This window comes from Lonchura striata, chromosome 18 (genome assembly GCF_046129695.1).
Source record: "Lonchura striata isolate bLonStr1 chromosome 18, bLonStr1.mat, whole genome shotgun sequence".
Taxonomy (NCBI): Eukaryota; Metazoa; Chordata; class Aves; order Passeriformes; family Estrildidae; genus Lonchura; species Lonchura striata.
This window is the reverse complement of record NC_134620.1, coordinates 2,674,237-2,694,106: the sequence shown is the minus strand read 5'-3', so window position 1 is coordinate 2,694,106 and position 19,870 is coordinate 2,674,237. Positions and strand designations below refer to the sequence as shown.

General features: G+C 62.7%; 1 protein-coding gene across 1 annotated transcript; it reads right to left on the bottom strand.

Annotated features, from left to right (window-relative positions):
• Positions 1-7,817: 7,817 nt before the first annotated feature.
• On the bottom strand, positions 7,818-10,351 carry LIF (LIF interleukin 6 family cytokine). The gene is made up of 3 exons (XM_021537364.2): positions 10,333-10,351; positions 8,473-8,651; positions 7,818-8,334 (listed from the first exon to the last, which is right to left on the bottom strand). The coding sequence occupies exons 1-3, from the start codon at positions 10,349-10,351 to the stop codon at positions 7,897-7,899; spliced, it is 636 nt and encodes a 211-aa protein (XP_021393039.2). The 3' UTR covers positions 7,818-7,896.
• Between the last annotated feature and the right edge of the window lie 9,519 nt (positions 10,352-19,870).

Genomic DNA, 19,870 nt, shown 5'->3' with positions numbered 1-19,870 from the left:
AGAGGAGCTGCTTAGAGAAAATCTGGGCAAAGACAAGGGAAAAAAAAAAAATCCTGGGACCTGGCAAGAACCTACACAAGTTTCCATGAGAAATCCAACGTGGCCATCCAGCCCGTCTGTGCTGGAGCGTTCCCAGGCCTCTCCCAGGGTCAGTGGCATTGCCAATGCCCACCCAACTTTCGGCAGAGCCCTGACCAAGCCTGGTCTCCTGCCCACGGCTCCAGCAGCTCCCGATCCCATTCTCCCTCCCTGCTGCCAGTTCCCAGCTGCCCAGGGAGCTGCCTGCCTCCCGTTGCTCCCGTGACATATTTATTGCTATCAGTTTAGTCTTTCATTTCCTTTGTTTCAGAATATCTGACGGCGCAATTAAGAAGGCCCGAAGGGAAGCGTGTGTGTGCTCGGTCATCAGACCTGCGGTTGCCGTCTGTCTGGAAGTGGTGCTGGAGCGGGGCTCGGGAACAGCTGCCAGGTTTCCAGGCTTGTTTTCGTTTTCTAAGAGGTTAACGGAGAGCCCGTCGCGAAGAGACACCCGTACACACCCAGAAACCCCGCCACACACACGGAGCCACACGCACCCGTACGGAAACACACACATAAACACAGATGTGGGCCGGCACGGGGACATGTAAACACAGCCCTGCGCCGAACCAGCCCCGAGACTGCGGGATGGGACCTGTCTTATCCTGGCTTTCCACAGGCTGTGGTGTGGCAGGTCGGGGCTGCTGCGTGGGGAGCCACTTGCACCCTGCACCTCCAATCCACCAAGTGCAGCTTGTTCTGCCCCAGCTCCGGCACGGCGGGGCAGGTCCCTCCCGCTGCCCTGCCGAGAGCTTCTGGGGGAAGAGCCCGGTCACAGTAGCTGTGAAGAGGCACAGCTGGGGCTTGTTTCCTCCTGGGCTTGGCTGCAAGGCGAGCATGCGAGGATGTGGATGCGCCTGGGGCTGGGACTGTGGAGCTCTCCCCGCCAGCATCAGGAGCTGGGCTGGGCTCCTCTGCCCAGGCATGCTGGAGGGGGCAAAGGAAACTTTAATATTAATTACAGCAGGGTTAGGAAAGGAGAGAGCCTTTCACTTTGTCCTAGGGACTGGTAAATCCTTAGGGGCTGCAGCTCCTGGTGCCCTGGAGACTGGTGGTACTGGAGACCTGTGGTACTGGAGTGGTGGGGACTGGTCTCGTTGGGGTGCTGGGAACTGATGGTACTGGGGTGGTGGGGACTGGTGCTGGTGGTTGCTGGGATGATGTGGACCAGCGTGTCGGGGTGATGGGGGCCGGTGGTGTCAGAATAATGGTGACAATGGTGCTGGGGTGATGGGACCAAAGGTGGCAGGGTGACCCGTGAGCCCAGGGTGATGAGCATCTCAGAGAGCCAGTGCTGCCCCACAGCAGCTGCCCCACAGCAGCACCAAGGTGGAGCATTTGCCAGCACAATTTGGCAACACCAAGGTGGGGTGACCACAGTTTCCGCATGGAAAACCCCATCCCAGAGCCTGGCAGGCATCTCACCAGGGCTGCCGGGAACAGACAGACTTCACCCACCCATGGCTGTCTTTCCTGCCCCAACAGCAGAGCCCATGTGGGAAATGCTGGGCTGGGAAAACAGCAAGGAGAAATCCTTCTAGGAGCAGATTGTGCCTCACAGTGCCTGGCTGCAGAGGAGAATCTCTGGTGGCTTTTAAGGGCTGGGTTCATGCTGCTGCTGTGGGGCCTCATTTGGAGCTTGCTCCTCTCCCACTTCTGTCTTCACAAGACGTGTAGGAACTTCCTATCTCTGGAGCCTCGGGCCCTTAGTCAAATTTGGTTGGCAGCCACAGGCGCGCACACGCTTGCCCGGCGGGATTGCACGCACACCTTGTTTTCTTAGGAAACAAGAGAGGAGCGTGACCCAGGCCAGGTAGCACTTCATTCTGTTGTAATAAATAACATGTCAACTCTTCTGGCCCCAAAACCTGTCCCAGATGCAGTGAAGGCCAGGGGGGAAGCTTGGCATCCTTGTAGTGAGCTCAGCCAGGTGAGGGAGGTGTGGCCCAGTTCAGTAGGACACACAAGGTGCCCATCAGGGCTCAATCCCTGCCTTGCTGCAGGCATGGGCTGGGAGTCCTCAGCAGAGGCTGGGAGTCCTCAGCAGTCCTCACCAACACCCTGTTGGTGTTGGGTGAAACCCTGAGCAGGGAAATTTTTAACTGGGAGTGTCCCCCTCTTCCACTGTGGTGCCACTGGGCTAGAAGTGCTGCTGTGCCCTGGGCTTGGAGAGTGTGGGGAGAGCAAAGAGCAGGGACAGACCCATCAGTCTCAGCCAGGGCTGTTGTCCTTTTCCCCTTCATATTGAGAGGAACCTCTGCTTTCCTTTCCTCTGTTTCTCCAGGGATCTCCATTCTTTTTGCTGACTCTCTGAATTAGTTTTAGTGGGAAAAGGGACAGCAGGGGCTCATCTTCCCCCAGAGCTGCACTGATGTGCAGCCAAACGTGGCACAACCCCGTGTGCCCTACAGGGCCAGAGACCACCAGCTGGAGCAGCAGGAGGGGTACAGGGGGCTTCAGTGGCGTGTGCCCTCTCTGCAGCCCTGGCTCCAAGGACCCTGGGGACCTGCCACAGCTCCTGCTTAGTTCCAGGGCTGGTCTTTCCCCACCATACTAGTGGGTCTCTCCCAGTGTTGCCTGCCTGCTCTTCTGGGAGCCTGCTTGGGATTTGCTTCCAAACACTTTTCTTCACCTTTACCAGCCCTCTGCCTCATCACAAAGTGCACTCCCTTTCCTTAGGCGAGATCTTTCCCTTGAGCCCTGATTTACCCCTCAGGGCCAGGAATTATGTAGATTCAGGCCATCTGAAATGCCTTGTTAAGCAGATCTCTCAAACACCTTCAGCCTCGCAGGTCCTGCTGAATTTTGGGCTTTGGGATCAGTCTTCAAGGCAGATTCCACATCCCATGAGACCCGATCAGAGCAGGGGCGGAAGAGCCGGGATGTTCACTCCCTTTTGGACACTGATGGCCGGGTGCTCTGCATGCTGGGGCTCTGGCCAGGGCACTGAGCACTTTATCGGGGCTCCTCCATCGGTGCCAAGCGCGGCCGGGGCTGCGGAAGTGCTCCGGTCTCTGTTGGAGGGCGATAGCTGCCCCGAGATAACCCCGCTATCAGATCCGCGGGGCTGACCACGCCCGTCGCTCCAAGGCAGCCCAAAGCATCCCCTCCCCGAGGGAGAAGGGTCCCTGAGCCCCGTGCGGGGGGTCCCCAGCCAGCCCCAAGCTGGGGCGCAGCAAGGAGAGGCCGCTCCAGCAGCTCCGCAGGGCTGGAGTTGACCCCGCTCCAAATGAGACTAAACACTTGCTGAGCAAAGCTACCGACCAGGGTCTCGGGGGACCGCTGGGGATGTGTCATCCTGCTCCCGAGCCAGCCCCGAGCTCCAGCGGTGTCACACAGAGAGTGGCTCTGCCAGGGGGTCCGGATCCCGGCCCCTGCCCTCCCCCCGGCTCTTGCGGCCCGTGCCAAGTCCCCTGCTGGGCACGGGGGCGGCTCTCGGAGCCGGGTCCTGCAACAGAGGTTGTGTTCGTCTCGCCTCCAGCCCATTGTCTTGTTTATTTGTCACGGTTGGTCCCCAATTAGGAGTTCGAGCCGTTTGGGACAAGAACTGTTTCTTCCCATGTGAGCGTGCGGTTCCCGCTCCGCCGGGCTGTGATGTGGCCGGCGACCCGCAGGAGCATCTGCTATTGCAGCAACAGTGCCCGAATGCGTTTCAGATGGGCTCGGCTCTGCTTTGCGTGCTCGGGCCGGCGGCCAGCCCGGGATGGAGCCTCCAGCCGGCCCTCGGGATGCGATGTTCCCGTCCTCGGGGACCCGGCCTGGGGACCTGCTGGGGGGATGCTCACCAGCCAAACGCGTCTGGCCAGTGCCGAGCCCTGGGGGGAGCCCTGGATGGGGAAGCGGGCAGCAGCGCGTCCGACCCCAGCCTGGGCGCACACGGGGGAAAGCGGGATGCTCCACCTGGCATCTCTCAGGGAGCCACCCGACCGCCACCCCCGGCTCTGCCGGCGAGGTCAGCCCTGCTTGGGACGCTCCCGCCGGCTCGGTGCCGGGGATGCGGCGCGGGTCACCCCGCGGAAGGGACGCGCAGCCGGTGGTGCCCCAGCCCCGCACCTGCCCCCGCGGACGGCAAGTCCCGTCCGGCCGGTGGCCCCGGGGCAGCGCAGGGCCCGTCCGGCCGGGTTCGCGCGGCGTCAGGCAGCACATGATCCACGCCGCGGGGCCAAGGGCTGAGGTCAGTCAGTCACACCCAGGCAGCGGCACTGACTTCACCGCGGGCAGGAGCGGCTCCTCACGTATCCCGCTCCCCGAAGGCAGCGCTGACCCGCCGCTCGGGGCCCGTGGTCAGGCCGCTCCGTTATCGGGGCGCGAGCATCGCTCCCATCGCAACGGACGGCTCCCCGGAGCCCCTCCTGGCTCTCGTCCCAGCCAACATCGTTTCTCTGGTCCTGGGGCCGAAGGGGAGTCACAGACGGGGTCCTGCCGGTGCCGCTGGGGAAGCCGCAGCGCCGGTTCCTTCGCGGTGCTCCCGGTCCGGCTCGCGGGGCTGGCCCGCTTCCCCGGGGCGCCGGCTGGGTGGGATCAGCCGCTGGCTGAGGTAATTGAAAGCCCTTTCCATCTCTCCCGGGGCTGGGATGAGCAGAGCAGCGCGTCCTGCCTCGCTGGGGCGATGGCACGAGCCGGGGGCCACCGCCGGCCCCGACTCCAAAACCTCAGGGGAGGGTAGAGGAAGGGATTCGGGGATTTTTAGGGGCTTGTCCATACGTTTCCAGGGAAGGAAGAGTTAACCCCCCGCCTGCTGCTAATGAGCCTTAACTGGGAATGACCCGACACAGGGGAGAAGTGAACCCATTGTCCTCGCCTGGGTTTGACTGTTTTCCAGGGAGACTCATGAAACGCAGAGCCGGGGCGTGAGTTCCCGATTTATGTCAGGAGGTTGTGATTTATTCTATTTATTTATTTTTGCCATCTGGTTGAGGAGGGATGTTGAACGCAAGCGTGAGAAATCCAGATGTGCACAGCTCCTCGCTCCCGCGCAGGACATCGTCCCCAGCCCAGCTCCCGGCCCCGCCGAGCCCGGCCCTGCCCCCGGGCCCTGCCAGCCCTGGAGCTGCCCGGGCTGGGTTGGTGGCACCCCATGGCACCTTCCACATCCCGGGTGGGAATGAACTGTGGGTGTTGATACAAGGAAGGACTAAGTTTGGATGTCCAGCCCTGAACTTCCCAGCATAGGAAATATTATATATTTCCGTATCATAATATAATGCCGTAGGAAATATTATATATTTCTGTGTCATTATATAATATCATATAATGCCGTAGGAACAATAGCCATGGGGACACCTGTGTGCCCCCAGCTGCAGGATCACGGTGACCCTGGCAGCCATCGGGGTGCCATGGTGACAAGTGCTGCAGGACCTGGCCCTGGGGCATAATACCCATCCTAAAGTGATGATGCCCTGTCCCATGCCTGTGTTTTTTTTGGGGGGGTTGTATTGCTTTGAGTGCATTGTATCCCACAGTGCAGGCAGGAAACGGGCCCCACAGATGGGCTGCAACCCCAAAATGGGCATCCTCTAAGGCAGGGACACAGGGGACACCCAGGGTCCCTTCCCTGGTGGCAGGCTGGATGATGGAAGAAGGCCACATCATGCATTGGGAGACACCACGGCATCCAGCATGTCCCTGAGTGCTTCAGCTGTGGGATGGAGGAGCCCATTCTGTTTTGGCATTCGCCCCTTCCACGAAGGGACAGCAGGGCCAGGCTGGAAATGGGCACTGCTGGCCCTGCTGTCACCACTGGTGCAGCACGAGGCTGCCACTGGCACAAGGCAGTGCCAGTCTGGGGTCAAACCCACACCATGCAACCTCCCATAGGAGCTGAGGGTCACAACTGGGCAACACGGCCCTGCAGGGCAGAGGAAGAGGAGCTTAGGGGGCAACTGGTGAATTTCTGTGGTGATCTTTAGGTCGGGGCTCCTCTGAGACACGAGAGATGATCACACAGGATCTTAGCTCATCCGCTTGCTGTCTCATGCCTGGGAGGTTTGGCCAGTGGCCCAAGGGCTCCGGAGGAGGAGGAAAATTTCATCATCCTGCTCCAACGTCTCCTGGATAATCAGCCCCTTGTTAACCGATACAGCCCCATACGAGGCGCTCGCTGCGGACCCGGCCACTGCTGCAGCCTTAGGTGGTCTTGGCCTCGGCAAAGCTCTGCTGAGCCTCTCCCAGCACGGCCTGGGAAGCAGCTCTGATTTTATCTGCTGCGTCCACTCCATCTCGCACATGCTCACTCAGCTCCCTTGGCCTCTTCCCAGCCTTTCTCCATTTCCCCAGGAACTTCCAGGGTTGCCAGAGTGGGGCTACCCACACCAAGGTGCTCCACACGCTGGGGTGGTCCCCTCACCGTGATGGTGCCCGTGCCATGATGCTCCCCACGCTGCCACGGTACCCACACCAAGATGCTCCCTGTGCCAGGACAATCCCTGCACCGTGATGGTCCCGCATCGTCCCAGCGCTTTTGAGCAGCTGGTGAGTCAATTTAAACATTCCCCCCACCTGGAAAAATATATTTCCAATCAGCTATCCTATAGCAGGTGGGAAGGGAGGCGGGAACAAGGCGACAGAGGACTGTGATCCAAAGCAATGCCTCGAGGGCTTTTCTCCCTGAGGGTGCTTTGGGGGAGCAGAGGTGTCTTTTGGTGAGCACAAAAGGCACCCAAGGAAGAGCAGTCAAATATAGTCTGTTTCTATTGGTTTATTTTAAAAAAAAGTAGAGTAAGAAGTATAAAAAAATAAATATTTAAATAGAATTCAACCAATATATTACCAAAATTCTTATTAATAATAATTAATTATTATCAATAATAAAATTAATTAAAAGTCAGTTTTCAGTGCATGCTGTGCTTTCCACAGAAGTAATTAATAAACCTCCAGAAGTAATTAATAAACCTCACAGCCTGCTCTGGTGCCAGGAGTGAGCCAGCGCCACCTGCCACCGGCCTGGGGCCCGTCCCTGTGTCCCCACGTCCCCACGTCCCCATGTCCCACATCCCTATGTCCCCGTGTCCCATGTTCTTGTGTCCTGTGTCCCCGTGTCCCCACGTCCCCATGTCCCACATCCCTATGATGTCCCCATGTCCCTGTGTCCCCTGTCCCCATGTTCCTGTGTCCCTGTCCCCACGCCAGGGCTGCATGCAGCCGTGCAAAGCCCAGCTCTTGGCCGTTAGCACATTCAGAGCTCTTCCAATGGGAAAAGCACTTTTCCAAAGGAGAGGACATCCCGTGCCCCGCCGTGCCTGCGCGGGGGGATGATGCTCCACAGTGGGGTGACTGTCCCACACAGGTGGCCTTGTCCCAGACGGTGGGACCCAGCCCCAGCAAGCTCAGGCCACCAGTACCCTCCGTTTGGCTCCTTGCAGGGGAGCCCAGCCTTAAAATGTGCAGGAGGAGCATGTCCCCGCGTCCCCACATCTCTGCCAGCCACTTCATCCCAATGTCCTTCCTCACAATCCTTTTTCCAGGGAAGTGACAGCTTTCAGAGGGTGCTCAAGGGCATCTGTCCGTGGGGGACAGAGTCCAGCCCTGCCTCCAGTCCCCACGGCTCCCCGCACCCCACGGGAGCCCGGGGATGGCTGAGGCACATCCTGGGACCAGCCCATGCTCCTCAGAGATGCGCTGCCTCGTCCTGCTGGATGCTGGCTCTGCTCTGCCCGGGACACTCCGGGCTGCAGCGTTCACCCCTTCAAGGGGCAATAAATTACCGGAGGGCGGATGGGGCCTGCGTAGGGTCCGAGTAATAAATAGGAAGGCGGGAATTCAGGAGGCAGCGGTGGGGGCCGGCCAGCAGCGGAGAGGCAGCGTAGCCGGGGCGGGCGCTCATGAGGGGCTGAGATGAGGTAGGAGGACACGTGCCGCCTGGCCGATGACCTGCACGTACTTCCTGAGCACCTGGCAGCCCTGCTGCTTCTTCTTGAAGGCGCTCTTGCCCTTGGAGCTGTCCCCGTACCTGACGTCCACCTGGAAGATGTTGTAGTTCTTGCAGAGGAGGCAGGTGAGGTTGGAGATGAGGCCTCGGGTGGTCTTGGTGGTGTTGTGGAGCCGCTCGAGGAGCTCCTTGGCCATGGGGTTGAGCTCCTCCTGGTCGCGCGTGATGTTGCCCAGCGAGGCGTTGAGGAAGGCGAAGAGCTTGTACATGGCCACCATCACCTCCTTCCTCTCGCTCGTCCGGTTGACGCGGAAAGCGGGGAAGAAGATGCCGGCGGGGTTGCAGAGCTTGTCACTCTCGCTGCTGAACGGTTCTCCCTGGCACTTCAGCTGGGAGGAGAGGCGAGCGTCACCCCGCGTCCCCTGTGTCCCCCCCACCACCATCCCCACGGTGTCCCCAGCCCTCCCCTTTCATGCAGTTGTGGCTCAACCCCCGCCGACCCCCGACCGTCCCCAAGCGCCACTTACGTAGAGGCTGAAGAGCTCCTGGGCGGTGGCGTTGAGCAGGGCCACCTGCCTGCGGGTCTGCTCCTGCACGTTGGAGCGGCACAAGCCGTGGCCGGGGCAGCCGGAGCCGCTCACCAGCAGCGCCCGGCCGGCCACGGGCCGCCGCTGCAGCAGGAGCAGGGCCACGAAGGGCACGACGCCTGTGTGGGGAGAGAGGCGGCTGTCACGCTGGGGACCGGGACGAGGCGGCCGTGGCCCGTCGCGTTGCCGCTGATGCAGGGCATCCGCCCGGGATGACCCCAGTTCCAGGCACCCGAAGGGAGGGTGTCCAGCCGGAGGCAGGACTCATCCCGCTCGGGTGTGCGTCCGGCTCAGCTGGAATCCCCGGACCCCCCGCTCCGACGTCCCGGCCGTGCCGCAGCTCCCATCCCGCTGCCGTCCCCCTCACCTGCCCCCCGGCAGGCGCTCCCCCGCTTCCCTTCCCGGCGGGGGCCCCCGCAGCATTCCCACATTTCGCAACCGGCCCGGTGGCGACCTGTCGCGTTTAATCAACCGTGCAAGACGCTTTTTCCTCCGTTATCCTGGTCCGGGCGCTTCGGGAGCAAGGCCCCACCCCGGCCCGGCTGACTCAGCGGGGCTCCCGCAAGGAAACCTGCTCTCGGCGTGCCCTCCCTCCTTCCTCCCGCCCCCGGCCCCACCGCCTGCCTCAGTTTCCCTATCTGAGAAGCGGGCGCTGCGCCGAGGAGCCCTGGGGAGAGACGATGCAGCTGCCAGAGACTCCAGCCAGGAAATCCCTGGACGCGGAACAAGGGGACCCTTGAGCCTCCGGCAGCTGGGTCACCCCTGCGTCCCCTCCTGAGAGCGGCGCTCCGCAAGCCCAAATCCGCTGGGACTCCCCCAAACCGGGATCCATCCCTGCCCGGAGAGGCCAAGTGCCTCTGGAGCCCGCCACTGCTCTGGGCAACGTCTGGGTGGGTGGCCGGGGTGTCCCCGCCGCTGGGTGACCCGGATGCCACGGGCAGGGTCCCGCCGGGGTGGCGGTGCCGTGCCAGGCGAAGTCCCCGGGCCGTGACGAGCGCCGAAGTCGCCCGCGCTTGTCAGCGCTTCGGACGTGCCGCGGTGCCGGGTAATCCAAGCCTCGATTTATTTACCCTGCCCAGGTGGGACAGGACTTACCTGGGCGTGTTCCGGTCCTGAGCCGCGGCTCCCCTCCCGCCCGGGACGGGGACACCCTGCCCCCCGCGCCCCCGCGGCCCTGCGCGCTCCGCACGGGGCGCAGATTCCCGACCCCTGACGAGCCCCCCTCGCTGTGTGCCCCATTCACAGCTGGGCAGCGAGAGGCTCTGCCCCGCGTGTGCCAGGATCTGGGCGGGTTGGGAGTCCCCGGTGCGTGCTGCCCCGTGGGACCCCCAGAACGCCTTCTGGGCTGGGGGCTGCTCCCTCCAACCCCCTTCCTGCACTTGGCAGCCTCCCCATCCTTCCACCGCTCCCGGCACGGCAGCGGTTTGAGGCATCGGGAGACCCAGAAGGAGGAAAAGCAGGAGGGGGGGGGAAAAGTATTTAAAAGTACAAAAAAGAAAAAAAAATCCCCCCCTCCTTGAGATTTTTTTTTTCCCTTGGAAGCATTTCCAGTTATATAAGTGTCCAGATGTTGGCTGCACCGCGCCAGCGCCGCGCTCCGCTCCCGCTGCCAATTCCCAGAGATGCTCGTCCCGGGGGGGACGCAGCGCGGCGGGAGCCCCCGCTCCGGCTCCAGCGGCGGCATCCAGCCGGGACCCGCCGGCATCACCGGCAAAAGGAGGGGAGGGGGAGGAAAAAAGGGGGAGGGGGAGAAGGGGAAATAGTATCTCCAAAGTCGGTTTGGTTTTTTTTTTTTTTTACCTGCCGGCACGAACTTCATTGTGAGCCGCGTCCCGGGAGCGACTTAATAGGGACTGGTGTTGGCAGAGGAAGTTTTCAGAAATTCATGTTCATACTGGGGGACTTCTCGGGGTTTATATACCGGTCCGGCAGCCAGCCTCTATTGTGAGAGGGAGGAGATGGGGGGTGGGGGATAATCATTCGCTATCGTTATAGCTGTTTTGAGGCAAAAAGATTAGGAAGTCGGATGGCTTTGAATGTTTGTTAGAAATAGATTTCTATTGTCACATTACATTTGGTATCTGTCTTTTTTTTTCACGCGCGGGCTCGGGGAAATTGGTGGGCTGGGGAGGATGAATTGAAGCCCCCCCAAGAGAACTGCGCGGCCCCGCGTGGGGTTCGGGGTGTCGAGGCACGGCGGAGAACGCGCGGGGCTGTGACTCAGGAGCCGCAAGCACTTTCACCCCTCCCCGGGTCCCCCTCCCCGGGCCGAGCCTTCCCCGCTGGCCGCCGGAGCAGGCAATAAAATGAAGGAGGTAAAAAAGTCTGGTTTGGGGTTTGTCTGGGGTTTGGGAGGGATGGAAGGCGCGAGGAAGTGGTGGTGGGGTGCCGCACTCTCGGTCACGGTGGGACGGCAGCGGTGGCAGCGGTGTCCCCCAGCCCGCCGCTGGCTGATCCCTTTGGGCAGAAGTATTATCAGTGAAGGGTGGGTTTTCTGCGGGAAAAAGGACAAACCCACCCAGCGGGACAGGCCGGACCGGCCCCCCCAGGGTTAACCCTTCCCTCGACGGGGCTGTCCCCTGCCTGGGGCGGGCAGGAGGGCTCTGGGTCACCGTCTTTTGGGGATCCTATGGGATCAGGACACTGCGGGGCTGTTCGCTGCCCGATTTGGGTAAAAAACAGGTTAAATGGATTTTTTTTTGGTGCTTCTCTGTGGTTTTTTTTTTTTTTTTTTTTCCTCACCGGGGCCGAACCGAAGCTTTAATCAGGTTTAGCAAGTTTGTTCCCCGGCAGGTGAGCCGGCGGTGACAGTCCAGGAACGAGAACGCAGGAGCCGCCACGACCCCGGGCGCCCTCCCTTTAGTGAGGGGGGACACGAAGACCCCTCTGTGCTGGCGGGGTCCGGCCATAGCTGCTGCGTGCCTCAATTTCCCCATGCATGGACCAGCCTGGTGTGCTGGTGGCATTGATGCCCCAGCCCAGTTTAGCCCAGTCTGGTCCTAGTGGGGCATCAGCGATGAGCTGGGACTGTGGAGGGCGGGGACGATGAGCTCCATCTCCCACCCCTCAGCCTCATCCCAGTCTTTTTGGGATATGGGGAGCAGCGCATAACATATTGATGGTGATCTGATGGCCTAATGCACTTAATTAGCTGAGGAATTAATAGCACTTAATAATTAGTATAGGGAACATCCTGGGGGGGGGGGGGGGGTTGTGTGCAGGGGTTGACATGGATTTGCCTTGTTCTTGGATTTCCCAGGAGCGACTGAGTCTATGCTGGAGCTGAGGTGGGCTTTGGGGTTCCCTGAGGGGTGTGGGACCCCTTGTCATGGTGGCATCATCAAGGTGGCCCCGTTGTCCCCACCTGCAGCTCAGCCCCTCGGGCAAAAGCGTTAGGATTAAAGGACGGGTTTTCTCTAGGAAAAAAGACAAACCTGCGGGGAGATGCTGGACCTCTGCAGGGGGGAATGCTCCGGTGGGAAAACGAATTCCTGTTCCAGACTGGCTGGATAAGGAGACGGCAGAATGGGAGATGGGAGATGCCAGGCTGGGAGGTACCAGGGCAGGAGATGATGCCCAGGATATCCCCTTCCCCAATCCCTTTGGTAGCAGGAATATCCCCGCACACACCCTGTGCCGGTGCCCGCTGGAGGTGGGCAGCAGGAACGGGGCTGCAGGAGCGTGAGGAGACGGTGACAGGGGCGGGGGTCCCAGCGTGTCCCAAGGAGGGAGGGGGAAGCGGGGCCGGGGAGGGGGGGGGGGGTGGCAGCCCTGTCAGGAAAGACCTGTGGGGTTTGGGGTCCCAGGAGGAGCTGGGACAGGTTGGTCGGGGGGCAGCTGTCCCCACTGTCCCCAGCGTCCTCAGTGTCTCCACTGCCTCCTCCATCCCCCCCGCTGACCTGCCCAGGGACAAGAGGACAAGTCCAGGGTGTTCCAGGGCCACCTCTGCCGTGCTGCTGCTCCTCTGTGCCCCTCCGAGTGGTGCCCCCTGAGCATCCCTGCCCATCACTGTCCTCAGCTCCATCGCAGACACCCCACCCCGTCCCTGTCCCCTTCCTGTCCCCATGACGCCTCTCTGCCGCATCCCTGTGCCCCTGCTGCTCCCTCTTCCCTGTCCCTGTGCTGCCCCTCCTCGCCCCTGTTCCATGCCCGCCCATCCCTGTCCCATTCCCTGTCCCCATCCCTGTCCCCATCCCTGTTCCCATCCCTGTCCCCATCCCTGTCCCCAGCTGTCCCATTCCCTGTTCCCATCCTTGTCCCATTCCCTGTCCCCATCCCTGTCCCCATCCCTGTTCCCATCCCTGTCCCCATCCTTGTCCCATTCCCTGTCCCCATCCCTGTCCCCATCCCTGTTCCCATCCCTGTCCCCATCCCTGTCCCCAGCTGTCCCATTCCCTGTCCCCAGCTGTCCCATTCCCTGTTCCCATCCCTGTCCCCATCCCTGTCCCCATCCCTGTCCCCGTGCTGCCCCCTGCTGCCCCAGCCCAGAACTGGCCTCTCCCCATCCCATAATTGCCCTCGCCCCATCCCAGCTCAGAGCTGACCCATCCCATCCCATCCCTGCTCCGGAGCTGCCCCCTGCGCCTTCCCCACCGCAGACCTCTCCTCTCCCCAGCCAGCAGCTGTCCCCTCCTGCCCTTCCCCATCCCAGCATTGTCCCCCCCGCCCCAGCCCCTCTCAGAACTGCCCCAGCTGCCCCATGGCCGCCCCACCCCACAACTGCCCCGTGCCCCATCCTTACCCCCCTCTGCCTCCCGTCCAGCTCGCCATCCCACGGTGTGCCCGGGCAGGGAGACACCCAAATTCCAGGGGCATCCCGACTCCAGGGTCCCCAAAAGCCCTGGTGTCCCCAGGTGTGGGGCTGGGGCTGTGGTGGGATCGGGGGTGTCCGGGGAGCCCTCCCGGGGGGCTGAGCAGGGGCTGAGCGAGGGGGGGCTCCTGGCCCAGGGAAGTCCAGAGCTGAATAACGGAGGGCACCGAATTCCCCTTCGACTCACCATGGGTCCCTGCCAGGGCTGCCTCACCCCTGTCCCTGTGCCCACTGTTGTCACCTCACTGGTGCCACCCCACTCCTTCCACCCCACCAGTGCCACCCCGGCAGTGTCACCCCACAGGTGTCCCCCATAGGCTTTTCTCACGAATGGACACTGGGGCCCTTTGGGGACACCGGAGAAGCCACCATCCCTTCAGTGACACTCAGCTGGTGTCATCCCGCTGTGGGGTCCCGCAGCCCTCCCGGGGTCACGTACCTGCACCCTCCCCTCCGCAGCCCTCTCCAGAGCTGCGTGGGTGGCTTGGTGGTGGCACAGTCACGGTCACTTCCACGGTCACCCACAGCACGCCAGGCTGGCCCGGGCTGCTTCATGGTGACATTGTCCCACCACGAGTGTCCCCAGCTGGCCGTGGTGGCCGTCCCGGTGGCGCTGCCGGGACTGAGTCAGGCTCGGTGCCGGCGGCAGAGCCGGGCGCTCGGGCCGGGCACACGGCACCACGGGAACGAGTGACTCCACAGGGACACATGACCAGGTCTTAGGATTTTTGACTCAGAGGGACTGGTGGCAGCGGGTGGCCTGGTCCCCACGGTGGCCCTGGCCAGACTGCGGGACACTGCACTCAGTGTGGCCGTGGTGATGGCCCAGACAGGGCTGTGGCCTGTGGCACAAGGTGTGGTGTGGCCTGTGCCGTACCACGGCATGGCACACTCCTGGCAGTGCCAGGCCCTGTGGTGGCACACCACAGCCTGTCATGTCACATGCCCTGTGCCACACTGTGTCGTGTGCCACGTCCCATCATGTGCCACGCTGTGTCCCGTGCCGTGGGCCACACTATGAAGTGCCACATCCCGTGCCATGCCACGGGCCACATCCCAGCTTGTGCCATGCCAAGTGTCACACCATGTTGTCCCACACGCTCCATACCACCCCATGTCACATCCCATGCGCCCTGGCAAGGACATCAGACACAGCCTGGCCACCAGAATACAGCCTCTCCCTGCCCACAGCCACCAGGACAGACACAGGGACAAAGGGACACAGGGACACGACGTCTCAGTGGCCCATAGGCCAAGGTCAGCACTTTATTTCCTTCTGCCATTGTACAAAAATAAAGAAGTGCCACATGGGTGGGGGCACTGCCCTTCTATGTGTACCAAAAATATCAATATACATAAATAAATCCTTGTGATGTTCATAGTTTAACACCGTACAAAAAATATAATAAAAAATAGATATTTATATATTAGAAATGTCCTTAAATATTTCTGCGAGCTGCAGGAGTTAAATTAACCCGAACAATCAATAAATACACTAAACACACAAATATTAATGCATAAATTAGGGGGGAGGCATGGGGGCTGTCAGCCGCTGTCACAGTGCAGGGCCCAGAGCCGAGTCCCTGCTGGGCACAGTCAGGGCTGTGGTGGCACGGCCTGGGAGGCTCAGGGGGGACACGGAGGGATGTTGGGGACTATGGCAGCCCCCAGTGTGCAGGAGTGAGCCTGGGGACACTGAGAGCACAGGGACACCGAGCACAGGGGACACTGAGAGCACTGGGATGTGCAAAGGGACACCGAGCTTGGGGACACCGAGCACAGAGGGACGGTGACTGTGCAGGGACACAGGACTCCGCTCCCAGCTTCTCCCTGGGAGCAGAGCCGGCAGCGGGCAGGCAGCGGGTGACAACACCGGTGACAGCCGCCGGTGGCAGCGCCGTGGGCCCGGTGGCGGGTGCTGGGAGAGCAGCTCTGAGTCAGGCTGTGTCACCCGACCCATTGAATCACTGGAAAATACGGCAGGGCTCGGGGACAGGGAGCAGCTGGGCACCCGGGGGACACCCGGCCCCGCTGGGGCCACCTGGATCCACGGGAAAGCGGGGCAGGATGTGGGACAGGGGGCCAGGGCTGTCCTGCAGCCCAGCGGTGGCTCGGGGACAGCCGGGTCCCCACGAGGAGCCGAAGCGGCGGGAGATGCTGTCGGCGCATCCGAGCCTCGCTCGGGTGAGGTGAGAGAGGCTCCGTGCGGCATCCCGGCCGCCGGATGCATCCCCATCCTGGGAGCGGGCTTGGGATGGCGTCCCACGGGTGGGGCCGAAGGAGATGAAGCAGACGGGAGCTCCGGGGCCGGGGCGCTGCCTAGGGCCGTGCGGGCAGCCCTGAGCCCCGGCGCGATCTCCCCTTCTCCCGGCGCGTCCGGCGGCTCCCGGCGTCCAGCTCGGCGCTGCGCTCGGCCATGAAGCGGGCGTAGCTCCACAGGATCCGGCACCCCTGCAGCTTCTGTCGGAAGATGCCGAGGGATGCCGCGGGGCTGGGGAGGGGCCGGCGGCCGGGGCGGAGGCCGGGGGCCGGGAAGAGCCCCGCCAGGTTGCTGAGGAGCGCTCGCACCTTCCGGTGGGTCCTGCTCAAGCGGCGAAGGATTTCGGCCTCGGGGTGGTGGAGGTCGCGCTGGTGGCGGATGATGTCCTGCAGCGCCTGCTCCATGTGGATCATGGGTCTCCGCAGCCTCCGCAGCCCCCAGGGCCCCTTGGCCGGCCTCCGCAGCCACTCGGGGGTATCGTTGGTGCGGCACATGTTGTGGATGTCCAGGTGCTGCTCCTTCTCCTGCCCAGAGATTGAAGATCGGGGATGTGGAAGCAGCACGGGGAGCGCCCCGCAGCTGCCCGGTGGAGGGGACAGGTATGACCCCTCGCCCTGGGGAAGGGGACTCACGTAGAAGGTGAAGAGCTCCTGCGCGTCCTCGGCCATGAGCCTCACCAGCGCCTGGGTCTGCTGCACGGTGGGGGCCAGCGGGGACCTGCCCCCCTGGCCCGGCACTGCCCAGAGGATGAGGAGCCCTTTGGCGACAGCTGGGGAGGAAGAGGAGGGAGTCAGGGGCCCGTGGGGCATCGCTGGGTGCAGGGACAGAGCCCTCTCTCACAGGGTCAGACCCCCGCGCCCGGAATGCTGCCTGCACCACAGACCCAGCCCCTGCGCCAAAAACCTGCTGGGCACCCGCAGGGAGGAGGATGAGGGTGCTGGAGGTGCTGTGGAGCAGTCGGGATGTGCAGAGCAAGCAGAGCAGCTGCTCCAGCAGCTCCCTCTGCCAGCGCGGGCCACCAGCGACACTCCTGCATCCAGTCCCGCTCTCCAGCTCTGCTCAGTCACCGTCCCCGTCCCGCTGTCACCCACAGGACTCTGGATATGGCACTGGGCTGGCACACAGCCTCTGTCCCTTTGGGCCAGCTGACCTCTGACCTTCTGCCATTGGTCCTCAAACTGTCCCCTCCTGTCTGCCGCTGCCAGCATCGCCTCTCTCGCAGGCTGCCCACCCCCAGCGCTCCCCATGCGCCGCAGCGGGGAATGTCCCCGACGCCGCCAGCGCCCGAGGGAGGCGACAGTGCCGGGGCACAGCGTCGGTGCCACCTGCCCCGGTGCCACCTGCCCCGGTGCCACCTGCCCCGGCGCCGCTGACTCCACGCCGCGGGCCCCGGGCCCTCTCCCGGCCGGGGCACAACGTACCTGCCAGCACTGCCCAGGGCCGCCCGTCGCACCGCATGGCCGGGCCCGCCGTCCGCCCGGGGCTGGGGCGCGCAAGCCACTTCCTTAAGCGCTCGGCGATGGGGAAGCGCGGCTTTTAAAGCCTCCGAGAGGACACGGCGGAAGGCAGCGAGAAGCGAAGCCGTGTCCGGGGGCCAATGAGCGGGGTGAGTGAGAGCAGCGGCGGGGGAAGCGGGGCCGGGCGGTGGATGGGGATGTTCTTCGAGTCAGTTCCTCGAGGGAGTCCGGCCGGGAGGCTGCGGTCCCACCGCTCAGCCCGGGTCCGGCCGGAGCCCCGCGTCCCGGCTTCTCGGGAAAGACTTTTGGATTCACGCTGGTCTCACCGCTCAGCGCCCGACAGGTTGAACTGAAACCAGCGCCGCCTGCCCCGAAACCCCAATGCAAAAGAGGGCAGTGGCGGCTGGCAGCGGGGACAGGGATGTCGCCCTTGTGCCACCGTGACTGGGTGTTTCGCATCCCAAATCCTGCTGTGGGAGGCAAAAATCTACCCTGGAAAGGAGGGAGGTGGAGGTGCGGGAAGTGCAGAGCATCCCAGCACTTGCCTGATGCTCCAGGGGATGCTCCATCCGCCTGTTCACACCTCTAGGTGACAAATTCGGGTGCTGAACCAAATGGGGGACACCAGGCTTAGCCCCTCTGCCCACAGCACCCACGGCAACACCGAGGGCGCCGGGTGTTGCCCAAGGCAGCGCTGCCCCTTGTGCAACACTGCCCTGGGAGAGCCCTGGGGCTCAGCACGGCTCATCCGGCACCGCCCTGGGGCTGCCACGGCCCGGCACAGCCAGCAGCACCCAGGGCACCCCTTTGTCCCCTGGGCTCCTCTTCCCGGCAGGCGGAGCCCGGCACCGACAGGGAATTTCCCGTTCCTTAGAGGTGAACGGCTCCGTGTCGAGGCGTGTCGCAATCCCGATGACTTTGGTGACCCCCGCAGAATTTACGTGTTTGCAGAGTTTCGTGGTGGCGTAGGGGGACAACCCAGAAACGAACAGCTCCTTCCAGGAGGAAGGAAGGATGCAGCGGTGACTCACTTGTAGAAGTGCTTTCTTTTCCCAGAATTTCCCTGTCCTGGCCGCACCAAACCACGACCTGCACGATCTGCTTCCTCCACCAGCTGCCTCTGACGATTCTTCCTCTTCCTCCTCCCCGGAACCTCCCTGGCAGAGGTGGCGGCTGGGGTGGGCTCCGTGGGGCCGGGGTGGGCAGGGCTGTGCTCCGGGCAGTCCTGGAGAGGTGGAGGAACCAGGAGAAGATCTTGCTCGTTCCACAGCAGTTTGTCCATCCCCTCAGGCTGCCTGGACAGGCTGTCCACCCATCCACCCATCCCATCCATCCCTCCATCCCTGCCATGAGGGTGATCAGGGCTCCCCCCCTCATCTCTCCTTGGCCACAGGTGGCCCTGACCCCTCCATATGGCACCGTCACCCCCCGGGCTGGGCCAGCAGGAGCCCATGGTGGTGGCCACCCCATGGCAAGTGTGGCCAGGACTGTGCAATACCCAACAGGGACAAAAATAGCCCGGGTGACCGCATGGGCCAGCAGCAATTTCTTCATCGCCGGGAGCGCGTCACCGGCGTCCCATGACTCGCAGAAGGGGCCGAGACAGGAAGGAGAGTGCCCCGAGAGCTGGCACGGAGCTGGTGGCTGCAAGAGCGTGGGGCTGACGTGGGCAAGACGTGCCAGGACCGGGGCACAGTCGTGCTCGGAACGTGGCAGAGCAGAGGATGGATTTTGGGGACAGGGTGGCAGCAGAGGTCCCCCCCAGGCTCCTGCGGGGTCTGGCTGAGGCCCAGGCCCCCCTGGGGGCACCCAGTGCTGCAGCACCCCAGGAGGGCACAGCCCTCACCCCGTGCACTCCACTTTGCCACAGGATGCTGTGCTGCCAGCAAGGGAAGAGGGCGTGGGGACACAGTGGCAGTGTGACAGGGACATCCCCAGGCCTGGGCTCAAGCTCCTGCCTCAGTTTCCCCCCAGTCAGGCCCGGTGTGGTGTGGGGCAGCAGGAGGGCATAAATGTGTGCCTGGGTTTCCCCAGGGCTGGTGATTTGCTGGGGGATGCAGCTTTAACCCATTTTTTCACCCAAAATACAGAGCAGAGAAAGTGGCCGTGTCCCAGCACGTCACAGCAGAACTCTGTCCCCTTGTCCCACCCCAGCCTCTGCCACCAACACAGGAACCAGCTCTGGGCTACACAGAAATAAAAATAATAAGAATTTTATTGACTTACCAAAATCTATGTGAAAATAGAACTTGTCAGGGGCTGGGTGTCACTGTCACCCCTCTGTGACAGGTGACAGTCAGGGCTGGCATTGAACCTGAGCCCCCCCACTGCCCCCTTGGAGATTTTTGGGGTGCCAGGGGTAACCCCAGCTCCAGGAATGCTCTCCACTCCAGGGGGCTAGTCCAGGGGTGTCCCTGAGCATCGTGGCCACCGCCCCCTTCCCAAGGGGACACATCCCATCAGCCCCAGGCTGTCCCCTATAGCACCACAGTGGCACATCACTGCTCTTTGGCATGTGCCCCCGTGTCCCCTCCACCTGCACACACCCACTCTCCCTGGGCCACCCACTCCGCACAGGCTGGGCTAGAGGGAGAGGATGGCAGCCTGGCCCCTGTCCCGTGGGCCACTGCCCACTGCCACAAGGCCACCGTGTCCCCAAAGCCACCTCATCCCCAGCACAGAGGGAGCGTGATGCTGTGCCTGGCTCTGTCCTGTGCTGGGGGATCATTAAAATGAACAATTTCAGTCGTTCCAGGGTGGGGAGGAGGGCAGACACCGCGCCGGGCCGGGCAGCGTGGCGCCGGCCGGCCG

Bases quoted from the DNA above. Each gene is read 5' to 3' on its own strand.
- LIF (XM_021537364.2), bottom strand. The intron at 8,335-8,472 runs GTAAGTGGCGCT...CTCTCCTCCCAG, and splicing joins AGGAGCTCTTCAGCCTCTAC to CTGAAGTGCCAGGGAGAACC.